This window comes from Rhinolophus hipposideros, assembly GCF_964194185.1.
Source record: "Rhinolophus hipposideros genome assembly, chromosome: 19".
In the NCBI taxonomy this organism is placed as follows: Eukaryota; Metazoa; Chordata; class Mammalia; order Chiroptera; family Rhinolophidae; genus Rhinolophus; species Rhinolophus hipposideros.
Window position 1 is genome coordinate 2,426,091 of NC_138065.1, and position 13,159 is coordinate 2,439,249.

Consider the following 13,159-nt stretch of genomic DNA (forward strand, 5'->3'; position numbering starts at 1 on the left):
CAAGGGGGCGGGAAGGAAGGAGAGGTCACGTGAAAGAGGCCGGAGCAGGCAGGTCACGTGAAGGGGGCCGGAGGCGGGGCCGCCGAGGAGGAGGAGGAGGAGGAGGAGGAGGAGGAGGGGCGCGCGGCTTCCGGCGGCTGGGGGGGCCGGCGAGCGGAGGGGGGGGCCCTGTCCCGGAGGTGGCGGCGGCGCCATCTTGGCGAAGGGGGGATCAGGAAGTGCGGACCGCGGCGGCGGCGGCGGCGGCGGCGGAGCCCGGAGCGGAGGCCGGAGGCTCCCGGCCCGCCGGCCCCGGAACGGAGCGGAGCGGAGGATGCAGCAGCCGCAGCCGCAGGGGCAGCAGCAGCCGGGGCCGGGGCAGCAGCTGGGGGGCCAGGGGGCGGCGCCGGGGGCCGGGGGCGGCCCGGGGGGGGGCCCGGGGCCGGGGCCCTGCCTGCGGCGGGAGCTGAAGCTGCTCGAGTCCATCTTCCACCGCGGCCACGAGCGCTTCCGCATCGCCAGCGCCTGCCTGGACGAGCTGAGCTGCGAGTTCCTGCTGGCGGGGGCCGGAGGGGCCGCGGCGGGGGCGCCCGGCCCGCAGCTGCCCGCCCGGGGGTCGGGGCCCGGGGAGCCCGTCCGCATCCACTGCAACATCACGGTGAGGACCCCTCGCGGCGTGCCGCGGGCCTGTCGGGGCTCGGGACGCCCGTCCGCGGCGCCTGGGGCTCGGGGGCCCCGGCGGCCGGCTCCTCCCGGGGCTCGGTCCTGCCCCCCGCGTTACGGTGGCGCCCGCCGCCTGAGGCTTGGCCGAGCCCCCCGACTCCACCGCTGGCCTTCGTAGCGAGGGGCACCCGACATATGGCGCCCGCACTGCCCCTTGCACCGCGCCACCCGCACGCCGGGGTCGTGCTCGGGGCTCACGCCGGCCGCCCCACGCCTCTCCCCCGCCGCGCGGGGAAGCCCCGCTGTGCCCTCGCTCAGCCCACGTCCAGGCCTCCGCGCTGACCTCGGCCGCAGGGACCTGCCCGGAACTCGGCACGTTTCGGCGATGCCGCCGCCTCACTGGTCCCTTTCACTTAGGACGGTGCCACCTGTGGGGTCCGTACCCACGCGTCTCACGCGGCCCCTCACGGCTCCGAATTTGACCAAGGGGTGGTTTGCAGGAGCCCCAGTCCTCCCTCTGCTGTGCAGTTCCTGTCCTCGGGTGTCACCTCTGACGCCGCCTTTTGCCCCAGCTGGTGGCAGATGTGCCACTCCCCTCCTGCTCCCGTTGGGCACCCCCAGTTGTCCGGGGTTGCTGGTCGCCTCTCCGGGCGATGGTGGTGATGTCTGAGGGCTGACTGTTCCCTGGGAGCGGTGACAGTGCCTTTCCCCGCGGTGGGGCCGACCCGGGGCGCCGCACTGGGAGACCCTCAGTGTCCCCTGCGCGGCCCCCCGTCACACATCATGGGCGAGGGCCGGCCTCTGCTGACCGGGGGATGCCTGCCGCGCCAGCCAGGGCACGGGTGAGGCAGCCAGGGGACGGACTTGATCCAGGCGGGCAGACTGCGGATGGGAGAAGCTGGGGAACGACGGTCTTGGGAAGTCTGTGCCACTTCGGGGCCTGAATTCACTCGCCTCGCCGTGGTTCTTGTCTTCTGTCCCTTTCCTCCATGAAATCGGGTCAAGGTTTGGGGAGGCAAGCCTCCGCTTGGTCTGGATGGTGACCCACCAAAACACGTGCGTCCCGTGTCTTCTCTCCCATTTCCCCCGCCACCTTTTCTCCTACTAAAGAGTGATGGACTGGGTGTGGCTTGGGTGAAGACTTGAGCATCTTGGATCACTTGTTTTCCTCCAGCATTGGGGATTAGAGCGGTGGCAGGGCTGAGACCCCCAGTACACATGGATATGCTTTCCTTGGCACGCGTGGGGACCTCGGGAGTTAATCGTGTTCCTGAATTAAGTTTCCAGTTGCCAGGGGCCATCTACGGTCTTTGTCCCTGGCAGGAAGTTGGTGTGGAAGGTTCTCAGTCGGACTCTCTGTGGCCCCTGTAAAGGAGACTTGGCCTGAAGTGGCCCCCTCGCTTTGGGCAGAGGGAGAGTCTGGAGGCTCAGGAATGCTGGGAATGTTAGCAGCGTAGGCTTCTTTCTCCCAGTCTGCCATGTAGAACCCTACAGCCTACGCCTGGACGAGGAGGGTGGCAAGTTCCCAAGGGAGACGTGGGGAGAACTGGCCTCTGAGGGGCTCTATTGGGACTGGGGGTGGACAGGGCTTCCTTCTACCCCTTCACTTTTAGGTTCTGGAGATACAATCTAGTTTTTATCCCTCCTTCCCCAGCTAAAGCGAAAGTGATCTGCAGCCTTTCCTTGTTTCCACATGAGTGTGATTGTGGTGAGGTGATCCCTTCCTCAGCTGATGATGGAGTTTGCAGAGCAGTCGGGCTGGAAGTCTTGGGCGGGGTGTGGGCGAGTTTCAGGTCTGGCCCTGGCATAGCAAGCCTCCCTCACTGCCTGAGTGCAGCCACGCTTCCTCTTCTGGTCGAGGACTTGTTGGGAAGCCTCTTGGTTAGATGCTGACCTGCTGGGCTGGGCTTCTGTGTATGTGGAAGGGGCGCCGGGGAAGAGCAAAGGGACTAGAAGTCCAGCTCTCCCCAGAACTGCCCGTCTTGACCGCTCTCCCTGCTCTTTCCCCCTCAGGAGTCGTACCCTGCTGTGCCCCCCATCTGGTCAGTGGAGTCCGATGACCCTAACCTGGCCGCTGTCTTGGAGAGGCTGGTGGACATAAAGAAAGGGAATACTCTGGTGAGGGGCCGGGGTGTTGGGGTGCGGTGCATTTCCTTCCTATGAGGCCGATGTCAAGAAGGCAGCCTGTGAAAGAAGATGTATCTGGAAAGTGGGTGGTGCAGCAGGCTGAACTGCTGGGGGCAGACTCCTTAGGGGAGGTGCTTCCTGAGGCCAGAGGGACCGGTCCAGGACCCCGTCCCACGGCCACAGGGTCCCGCTCTGCAGGCCGGGCTAAGAGCGCGTCCTGCTTGGGGTGGGAAAGCATGTTGACGTCACCGTGCTCTCCACCCCCAGCTACTGCAACATTTGAAGCGGATCATCTCCGACCTGTGTAAACTCTATAACCTCCCTCAGCACCCGGACGTGGAGATGCTGGATCAGCCCTTGCCCGCGGAGCAGGTGAGCGTGGCGCTGCCCGTGGATGGGCCGGGGCCGCCCGAGTCCCTCCACACACCCCGCATCGGGACGCTCGCCCCTTTCTTCTCCACATGGGGACCCAGCTGGATGGGGCCTGAGAGCTTCACCTCTCCTGTCCAGACTCCTCCTCATGGGCAGTATACTCCATGTTGAGAGAGAGGGGGGTTTTTACCAGGGTCAGCTGCTGGCCTTTGGGGTCTCAGGCCCCTTGGTAAGAACCAGGACCGCTATGTCAGTCTAAAGACGACTAAGCAAAGGCGGGATTCTTGGGGACATTAAACTGGGATTTGTCAGGTGGGTGATAGAAACAGCCATTTGTTTCTCTTTTGTTCTTTGGCATATGGTAGGAGGAGAGTAATGGGCTGGCTGTGAAGTCATTCCCTGGGCTGTTGCTTCCTCTGGCTGGTGGAGAGGCTGGCTGGCAGCACTGTGGGCAGGCACACGGCTTCCAGTCCTGGAGCTTCCGGGGAGCGGGGCAGAGGCTGCATTCTGGGCAGCCACTGGGGCTGACCTCCCATCTCCCCTCTCCCCACTGCAGTGCACACAGGAAGACGTGTCTTCAGAAGACGAAGATGAGGAGATGCCTGAGGTAGGCTTGCCACGTGAGGCCGCCCTGGCGGGAAGGCCTGTCACTGAGCAGCACTGAGCACCCACAGCTCCGGCCTAGAACTGGGGCGAGAAAAATGCCAAAGGAATCACGACAATTTATTGACCTGGAGGAACAGCCAATGTACTAGAGGAGACAGGGCACCCCCATCCGACCACTGAAGACAGTCAAGTGCAAATCTGTCTGCACCGAATAGCAACAGGTTAATTTGCGGTGGTTTTGGAGTCAGACCGCAGCTTTCATCCTGTATCTCCAGCCGTCTTAATTGGGGAGTTTTACCCAATCTAACAGAGCTGCAGTGTCCTTTTTTATAAAATGGGATTAGAATGTCTACTGTATATGGCTGTCCTGAAGATTCAGTGAGGCATTGCACATGAAATGCTTCATGCAGGACGTGGTTCAGTGCTAAGTAACGGATCTGATAGACTCTCTAAAAACATACTTCTGAAGAATACAGCAATGATTAGGAATCTGGGCTGCAGAGCCAGACAGAATTTGACTCACATTTTAGCTCCCCTAAGACTTGTATGACTTGGGGCCTGAGAATTCACCTCACTACCCCTGCTTCCTCATCTCATCTGTAAAATGGGAACGGTGATCGCAGCGCGGTGGCTGTAAGAGTTAAATGAGCTGGTGTGTGTACCGTACCCGACACACAATAAACCTCCAGGAGGTGTCAGCGGCTAATGTAATACTTAGGAGGTTAGTGTTACCAGGTCCTGCCAGAGCCAGGAAATCAATCTGATCACTTTGTTTCCTAGCATTGGATTAATGTCCCCGCTTCTGCAGCTTTGCTCGGGTCTTAAGACGCACAAAGGACCGGTGATACATGCTGCTCGCTCCTCGGATGGTGGGAGCAGCATCCCAGCGTCTGACGGGCCGGGCTGTGGGCGGCTTGCTCACTTAGGAGGGTGGGTGAGGGGCTCGCTGTGTACTTGACCTCCCCCGTCGCCCTCTCTGGACCTCCTTCCTCGCTTCCGTCTAGGCAGTGGCTGCCTTTGCATACCTGACCGAGGCCCTGCAGCTGGCAGGCAGATTTCTGACCCGGGTTTCTCCCTTAGACCTTCAGGCCCGGGAACTCCTGGGTGCAGTAGCCACCTGGTGAAACATGAGCTTTGAGTCGCAGTGTCAGGCCAAAGTCATTCTAGGAATTAAGAGTTTCTGCTGCCAAGGGAGAGAGTGTTAGGGACAGTTGAAGCAGGGTCGGTCTGGGGAGCGAGAGGGCCGAGCCCCTGCTGGCTTTCCTAGGTCCTCCCGCAGTTCTGCTGCTAGAGAACACGACGGAAGGAGGCTTGCCTTGTCCTTGAGATTGCAAGGGACTGGGAGTTGTTCCCGAGACAGAAAGGGCTGTGCTCACTGCCTGCTACTAGACCACTGCTCCCGAGCTGACGGCTCTGGGCCAGTGGGGCTGGGAGGCCGACGGCCCCTCTCCTCAGCTGCTGTTGGTTTCTTTCCTCCTCTGCCCCACTCCCACCCCACTGCTCCCCCAGGACACGGAAGACCTAGATCACTATGAAATGAAAGAAGAAGAGCCAGCTGAGGGCAAGAAATCTGAAGATGATGGCATCGGAAAAGAAAACTTGGCCATACTAGAGAAAATTAAAAAGAACCAGAGGCAAGATTACCTAAATGTACGTACCTTCCAGGGAGAGGCTGGGCCCGGGGGTTGCTGGGAGGTGGGAGGTAGGCTGTGGCGAATCAGTCTGGGGAGTGGACGCCTTTTTGGGTGGGTTATGGCAGTGCCTCATCTGTGCCTAAATCCTGAGCAAGCTGCCAGACTGCCCCTTTGGTCTAGAACGCATGTTTGCAAAACATGTGACCCTGATCCATTTCTGTCCCCCTCGCAGGGGGCAGTGTCTGGCTCAGTACAGGCCACTGACCGGCTGATGAAGGAGCTCAGGGACATATACCGGTCACAGAGCTTCAAAGGCGGTGAGTCTGCCTCGGGGAAGGGCCTGAACAGGACCTCTCACAGCGGGGGCCCCAAAAGGCTGGGGCCACACGAGTGCTTCCGAGCTGCTCAGGCCAGAAAGGGGCTTCCCCAAGCCAGTGGCTTAGATTGGCTGCCTGGCCATCAGGGCTGAACCTGGAGCCTTTGATGTCTTCCGCTCAGCCTGGGGGTCTGTATCAGGGACCACCCATCACCTGGAGCATCCTAATGACACCTTTCTTCCTGCCTTCCAGGAAACTATGCAGTCGAACTCGTGAATGACAGTCTGTATGATTGGAATGTCAAACTCCTCAAGTGAGTGGGGACTCTGGGCCTGGACTGGAAGCTGATGCAGTGTGGGCGGGGCCTCGAGGGTGTCCCAGGAACAGTGTGGGTGGGGCCTCCAGGGTGTCCCAGGAGCAGTGTGGGTGGGGCCTATCAGCCCCTGGGGGGGAGGGGAGCGGGGAGGGGGGGCCCTGGGGAGCTCCTGAGCTGGGACCAGGAGTCTGAGCCCAGACTCACTCTTCACAGGGTTGACCAGGACAGCGCTTTGCACAACGATCTCCAGATCCTCAAAGAGAAAGAAGGCGCCGACTTCATCCTCCTTAACTTTTCCTTTAAGGTAAGACCGTGGTCCTTCCTGCCCTGCCCCCTGGGCCGAGGCTGCCCACCCGCCTGGCCGCCCTCCCTGACCGGTGCCTCCGTCTCTCTCTCAGGACAACTTTCCTTTCGACCCTCCGTTTGTCAGGGTTGTGTCTCCAGTCCTTTCCGGAGGGTGAGTAGCCCGGCAAGGGCAGAGGCAGCTCCTGTTACCGAGGGTGAGGAAGGGGTGGAGCTTTGGCCGGGTGCAACTGACTAACCTTTCTTTTGCAGGTATGTTCTGGGCGGAGGTGCCATCTGCATGGAACTTCTCACCAAACAGGTGAGCCAGTCACTAGCTCCGGCCGGCTGGGTGATGGGCATGATGTGGCCTTTGATTCTGCGGGGCGGGGCCTGCACCCACTGACCTGTCTGGGGGTGAAGGGCAGAGCTCCTTGCTGGAGAACGGGCAGGGTTTGTGGCACTGCTCCTGACTGTTTCCTTCGTCCCTCCGTGTCCCCAGGGCTGGAGCAGTGCCTACTCCATAGAGTCTGTGATCATGCAGATCAGCGCCACCCTGGTCAAGGGGAAGGCACGGGTGCAGTTCGGAGCCAACAAAGTGAGGGGCCGGGGCTGCCGGGCTACGTACGCTGCCTGGGCCACCAGCAGGCCGGGGCTGCCTTCTCAGGGCCCCAGAGGATGGGGCCTCCGGGCTGGTGGCCTGGACGAGCGGGCTTGGGACACCCACAGTGGGAACGGGCCAGACCTCGGACTGAGGGGCGCCCTGAGACCTTGGGGAGGGCACGGGTCTGGAAAGGGAAGTCTATGGTACTGTGCCCCAAAGGGACTTTCAAGTGCGGGGACGTCGTCTAGTCACAGCCACAAGTTGGGAGCCTGGCTCCTAGGTTGCTGGGTGGCAGCCCGTGGCAGGCAGGGGACAGTGTGGCCTGATCTGGTGGCTTCCCTCCCCAGTCTCAGTACAGTCTGACAAGAGCACAGCAGTCCTACAAGTCCTTGGTGCAGATCCACGAAAAAAACGGTGAGGCTGCAGCCAGGATGGGACGTTCGGATGCCTGCCCGGCCCGAGGTTTCACTTCCAGCCAAATAGCATGAACCCCTTGGTTTCTGGGCCTTTACTGCCCAGCAGGAGGCCTCCTGCCCCGTCCTGCAGAGAAGGCTGCAGCTGTCCCCTCCACAGCCTCTTCTCCCAGAAAAGCACCAGCAATCGCACCGCCTCGGTGCTGCCCCTGCCCCCACCCTGTCCCCTCAGCCTCCCCTGCCCTACGATCTCGCCCCCCTTGACCTTGCCCCCTTTACTCGGAAGCCCTTCCTAGGTTCCTTCCTCCTGTAACCCTAGAGGCATCTTCAGTGATGGGGCTCGGGGGTGGGGAGACTCCAGCCTCCAACTCACCGTCCTTGGGTTTCTTTGCAGGCTGGTACACACCCCCAAAGGAAGATGGCTAACCCCGGAGTGTCGTCCCTCCCTCCTTCCCCAGGCACCACTGGACCAATTACCTTTGAATGCTGTATTTGGATCTCACGCTGCCTCTGTGGTTCCCTCCCTCGTTTTTCCTGGACGTGATAGCTCTGCCTATTGCAGGACAATGATGGCTATTCTAAACGCTAAGGAAAACACACACAGAACTCTCTCACGTACTCAAGACTGACTGACAGGCCGACCACCTGGCTGGAACCCTTGCTAGCAGGCATTCTTATACCAGAAACTTCCGAGCCTCCTTACATTGCTGGAAACTCAGCTGTGCTCCAGACTAGAGCCTCCTTACCTATGCTATGGATTTTTAATTTATTTTCTCTTATTTCATGTACACTGCTTTTTTTGGTTACAGTGTATGATGGATGTGTATGGAAAAAAATGTATCTTTGGGAAAACAATTACAGTTTGTTAATTTGAAGGTGCTGGTCTTGACTCATCTTTCTTTTTATTCCCACGTCCCACCCCACCCCCATCCCCTGAACTACTTGGGGTGGGGGCGGGGTGCCGAGTCCACTGTGGCTTCAGGAGACACGAGATGCCGCCCTTCGAAGCTGAAGCCAGAGGAAGGTGGAGCCGAAGCACACACGGGCCCGGTCCCCCCGCGCTCCCCCTCCCCCCGACTGCTTCTCAGGCCCCTGGACCGACCAGCAAGTGCCCCCCGGAATGCAGAGCCTGGCCTGCAGAACCAGTGTAGCAGGCTGGAAGGATGACCTTAACGCTTAGCAGCACTTTCCTAGTCACAGATGTTTTCCAATTCCTAAGAAACAGGAAAGGAGGAGGCGTAAGAGGCTGTTTCCCAGAACTGCTGTGGAATGGACGGTGTGGGGCTGGGGGCAGTCCCGGAGGGCATGCCGTGGCCTCTGGGCTCAGCACCACACCGCACGGCCATCGGGCCCCCTCCCTCCGGGTGGTGGCACCGCAGGGTATCCTTTGCTCACCTGCCAGTCTCGTGCTTCACTTGGACTTGTCAGAGCCAACGGGCACAGCTCTGAAGGAAGGTGTTCGGCAAGCTGGATTCTCTGACGCCACTCCCATCAGGTGGGTCCTCTGGAAAGGTTAGCTTGAGGGGGTGGCTGTACACGTGTGGCGTCACCGCAGGCTGCAGGAACTGCTGGGAGGGGACTGCTGAGCTCGACCTGTCGCGGCTGTGCTGGCTGTACATGCTGTCTAAAAATGCCAGCGCGGGCGTGACGTGTGTGTGGCACGCGCCCGCCTCCCTGGTCAGTAGGCTTGCTGTGCGGCTGACGGACTCTTGGGACACGATGCCTACAGACTGGGGGACCGCGATGACAGGCCAGGGATGGTGGAGCGAAGAGCTAGTCTTAGAAAGCCCCGACTGGGGACAGCTGCCTGGGAACCTGGATGAGCTCGCTGTTGCGGACTGCTTTCTTTTCCCATGGGTCATTTCCCTCGTTCTTTCAAAGGACTAATATCGTGTTGCTTCCGGCGGACGGACAGTTCAACGTCCTCAGTGCTGCTCTAAGTCCCCACACCCACCTGATATGGGGTGCTAATATATGCTGAGGTCAGATAAAACGGGGACCCGAGGGCAAAACTCATTCCAGGGAGCTGAGATCTGCTCGATGGCCTCAATGGCTCTCTCTGAGCTTATCACCAGCCCTGGCGGAAATGTAGATTGTGTTTTTAGTAATGTGTACTGTGAGCTGTCCTCTGTACAATGTATTTTGTAATGTATTTTTCTCATCTACCAAAGGATGGAATAAATAAAAGTTATTTAAATAGTTTGGCTCTAATAAATTATTTAAAGAAATAATGGGGGTCCACGTTCCTCTGACACAAAGGGATTTGAACACCACCCATTCTCAGAGAAGTGACAGGAACTTCCTCCACTTTTCTTGTCACACCTAATGCTCTTTTACGACCTTAAGTGTAGGGTTCAAATGACATTACAAAAAAAAAGAAATCACAGCCATACCATCCTGAATCAATTTTCTTCCCCCCATTAAGAAGGCTAGAAGGAATGAAACAAGGTCTTTCAGGGCGGGGCCCTACCCCTCGTACACAGCCGCCCCATGGCTAGAAGGGCAGGGCTGGGAAAGCTAGCTAGACAGCAGTCCATCACCCCAAAATCGTGCAATATACCAACATTTATTCACCACAGTGCTGGCTCACTAGTGAAATGCTCCCACCTGATTCTATGATGCCAGGAATGCCAGGAAAACGAAGCAGTGGGCCCCTCCATTCCCCAGCAACTGGTATCAGGAGAGAAATACAGAGCCACCTGAGGCTTTCGACCGCGTGGGAGCTGCCTGTGTTTGGTTCCAATGGCCATGCTGAGTGGGGAACGGGAGACACATGACAAACAGACTTCACTCTTTTCTGAGTGGCAAGCTAAGGGTAAAAGCAAATGGGAATGAAATCGATCCCAGGGCACCAGTGTGGCCTTTGTCACCCGAAGGCCTCGAGAGCGGAAGGGAGACGAGAGAGCAGGGAACGTGCCGGTGGGAGCCACGTTATTTAAACTCTTCAAACTTCAGGATGTGCGACTGGAAGAGAAAGAGAAAGTCTCCGTGGAAAGGAAGGACCGCCCCCAGCCAGGCCACCCGACCCCTCGAGCCACGGAGAACATTGGTTTATTCTAAGGGAATGCCGGGTCCTGGGGTTCTGGCCCGGCAGTGGCCTGCAGCTGAAACCCCTGGGGTGGGCAGGGAGGGAGAGTGGCCGGGTGAGATACAGGGGCAGTTACCTCCAAGTTCAAAGTACCAGTGATTTTTCCCTTGAGGATGCGGTTGATCACCTGACATGAACTCAAAATGCCTGTGAAACAAAACGACAACACCTTGGTGGCTCGGGGTCAGATGGCGGGGTGGGGGTGAGGGGCAGGGAACGAGAGGCCAGGGCTGCGGGAAACTGCTGGGCCGGCAGACCAGCCCTACCAACAAGTCTCGGCGAGTCCGTGCCGCTCCGCTCCCGGCTGCCCGGACAGAACGAGATGATAAATGCTGGGGAGGGGACAGGGCGCAGCGAGAGCATATCCAGGAGGAGGCATTACTACTGTCGCTAAAATAATTACAGGCATCTGGGATTTTACACTCTCTAATGGGAAAATCTGGGGACAGGAAACGGTCCACTCGACCCTGCTCTGCGCATTTGGGCTGGAGAAAGGCAGGTGAGCAGCAAAGACGCTTTCGCAGGGTTTGCCAGCGTCCAGATGCTGGACGGAGGCACGTCTGTCCTCACTCAGCTCCCACCACCCTGCCACCCCCCGAAACCCTGGCCCCAGACCTTGGCTCCATCCCCAGCTTTGCCATTTTGTTGCTATGAGACGTGAGGAAGCGCCTGTCATTTCTCTGAGCCTTCCTTTCCACATCACACAGGGAGGACACTGAGCAGCCACCTGCCTGCCCTCTCAGGGCCGACTCCATGTCCACATGGGAGCTGAGCATACCCCCGTATCTGGGTTGGGCACTCTGGTCTCTCGGACAGATGGGAAGCTGCCCTTTGGGGTAGGGGGCTCCCCTAATCTGGGTACCCACCAATACCCAAGCAGTCAGGCTCAGCCAGCCTGTAACTCGGGAGCTTAGCAGGGGTGTGAGTCCCAATCTGGGCAGCAGGGGGCCTCTTCATGCAGTGACCCAAGATGACCTCTGGGTGGCGCCCCTGACCACTGGGCACCATTCCCCTGGCCTCCCAAGGAGCATTGGGGTAGGCAGGCGCGGGAGCGTTCACAGCCGCTTCTCCTTCTGAGCCCCCAAAGCATTCTTTCATCCTTTCACAACTCACCTAACCTCACTGTTGAGAAGGGGCCCCTCCATTTCAAGGACACGGAACCTGAGGCCCCATCAGAAGACCCCGAGTCCAGTGCTCTCACACCTACCACTGGTTTTCAAAACCCAGTTTTCTTCTGTTACAGAATCCTTTTCCAATAAAATCCTCAGCAGAACTCGTGCATAAAACATGACAGCTGAGCGGCTCCGGCAGGAGCAGGGGTAAGACGCCTGCCTTCCCTGCCTGCACCCAGACAGCTCAGCTTTGGGGGCAGCACCTGTTGGGGCCCAGAACCCAGGTGTGAAAACTAACAGAGAAGAGGTGGCTTTGCAAGGGCCAGGCAGATGCCCCAAACGGGTGAGATCCAACAAACAGAGCTGGAGGCAGCGAGGCCTGGCTGCCCTCGCCATGCCCCACGACGTCCCGGAGGCAGGCAGTGTCCTGCGCCTGAAATCGGCAGGGCCAGGCTGAAGGGCGTCTCACCTTCCTCCAGCATGAAGGGCTGAGTCAGAGGGGGGATGGCCCAGAAGTCGTCGCTGTCCAGGCTGCGCAGGGACTGCACCGGGATGGTGGCCAACTGGCCAAAATCGATGAACATGACCATGGCCCAGCTGTCCACACGGTCCACCACCCAGCACCTGGCCGGAGGCGAGGGGTGGCAAAGGGGGTAAGGAGGGTTGTTCCACCCCATCCTGGACAAACAGGGCTTCAAGGTCAAGGCTACGAGAAGCAGAGTTCCTTTTGCTTTTCCCCTTCCTTGGGTGGGGGAGTGATGATAATCAGATCTCGAGAGAGGAAGGAGGCGGAGAGAGTCCAGAGTCAGAGGAGGGAAGCAGGGCCCCGCCTGGCACACACCTGTTCCAGGCCCACCCGTAATCGCCCAGCTGATGTTCGGCCAGGCCACGGGTCCCGCGCTGCACGACTGAAGGCTGCAGGTAGGGCTGCTGCTCCTCGGCCACGGCCAGGGCACCAAACAGCGTCTGCATGTTCTCCTGCAGGGTCTGGGGATGACACACACACAATGGGTCACTGCCTGTATCACGCCATACTTGTCTCTGCAGGTGTCACCCGCAGCGCCAGCACCGCTCATCTGCCCCAAGGGAACCAAAGGTATGACGAGGTGGGAGAGAGAACGAGACGGAAACCAGGTCGTCCTGGAAGCCTCCCCTGCCAGGCCCGTCGCCAGGCTGACCCCAGGAAGGCTTGGTGAGAAGGCACCACGACCGAGGGCCACCAACGAGCCTGTACCTCCGTGACGTGCATGGCCCAGAAGAACGGAGTCTGAGGGACGACGCTGGTCACGAGCAGCCCGACCTCCCCGCCGACGTTCCAGACGGTGGCCAGCCAGCTCAGGTCTCGGAAGCATTCCCTCAGAAGCAGCACCAGGAAGCGTCCCCTGGGGACGAGCAGCGCAACACAGAAGGGGGTGACGGAGTGAATGATGTGGCCGACACCTGTCCCGCAGGCCCAGGCCAGAAAGCCACCCTGAGCAGGAGGTCGGATCCACCCCGTCCAGATGGGGACGAGACAAGTGCGTAACGCAGGGGTGCAGGGTGGGAGAGTTTGGGAAGAGGCAGTCCCCAAAACAGAGACACCCCAGGAGAGATGGGCCAGAGCCCTTGCTGGGCCGCTGTGAGCCTGCCAGGCGCTTCCGGAACCT

General features: G+C 59.6%; 2 protein-coding genes across 2 annotated transcripts in view; one reads left to right on the top strand and one right to left on the bottom strand.

The window, feature by feature from the left end:
• Positions 1 to 194: 194 nt before the first annotated feature.
• On the top strand, positions 195 to 8,188 carry UBE2Q1 (ubiquitin conjugating enzyme E2 Q1). The gene is made up of 13 exons (XM_081025186.1): positions 195 to 637; positions 2,656 to 2,760; positions 3,037 to 3,141; positions 3,698 to 3,748; positions 5,257 to 5,397; positions 5,614 to 5,698; positions 5,951 to 6,011; positions 6,228 to 6,318; positions 6,413 to 6,471; positions 6,570 to 6,618; positions 6,799 to 6,894; positions 7,248 to 7,314; positions 7,708 to 8,188. Exons 1-13 carry the CDS (start codon positions 314 to 316, stop codon positions 7,737 to 7,739), a joined length of 1,266 nt encoding a protein of 421 aa, XP_080881312.1. The 5' UTR covers positions 195 to 313; the 3' UTR covers positions 7,740 to 8,188.
• The window catches only part of TDRD10 (tudor domain containing 10), a 35,175-nt gene continuing 30,196 nt past the window's right edge, over positions 8,181 to 13,159 (bottom strand). The window contains exons 9-14 of the mRNA XM_081025187.1: positions 12,748 to 12,895; positions 12,355 to 12,500; positions 11,983 to 12,137; positions 10,478 to 10,548; positions 8,709 to 10,277; positions 8,181 to 8,527 (exon numbers count right to left, since the gene is read on the bottom strand). Coding sequence (XP_080881313.1) covers positions 10,245 to 10,277; positions 10,478 to 10,548; positions 11,983 to 12,137; positions 12,355 to 12,500; positions 12,748 to 12,895 — 553 coding nt within the window. The 3' untranslated portion in view covers positions 8,181 to 8,527; positions 8,709 to 10,244. The remainder of the gene's footprint in view (positions 8,528 to 8,708; positions 10,278 to 10,477; positions 10,549 to 11,982; positions 12,138 to 12,354; positions 12,501 to 12,747; positions 12,896 to 13,159) is intronic.

Coding starts and splice junctions, on each gene's coding strand:
- UBE2Q1 (XM_081025186.1), top strand. CDS start 314: ATGCAGCAGCCGCAGCCGCAGGGGCAGCAGCAGCCGGGGCCGGGGCAG. Junction 6,319..6,412: donor TCCTTAACTTTTCCTTTAAG/GTAAGACCGTGG, acceptor TCTCTCTCTCAG/GACAACTTTCCTTTCGACCC. Junction 6,895..7,247: donor TGCAGTTCGGAGCCAACAAA/GTGAGGGGCCGG, acceptor TTCCCTCCCCAG/TCTCAGTACAGTCTGACAAG.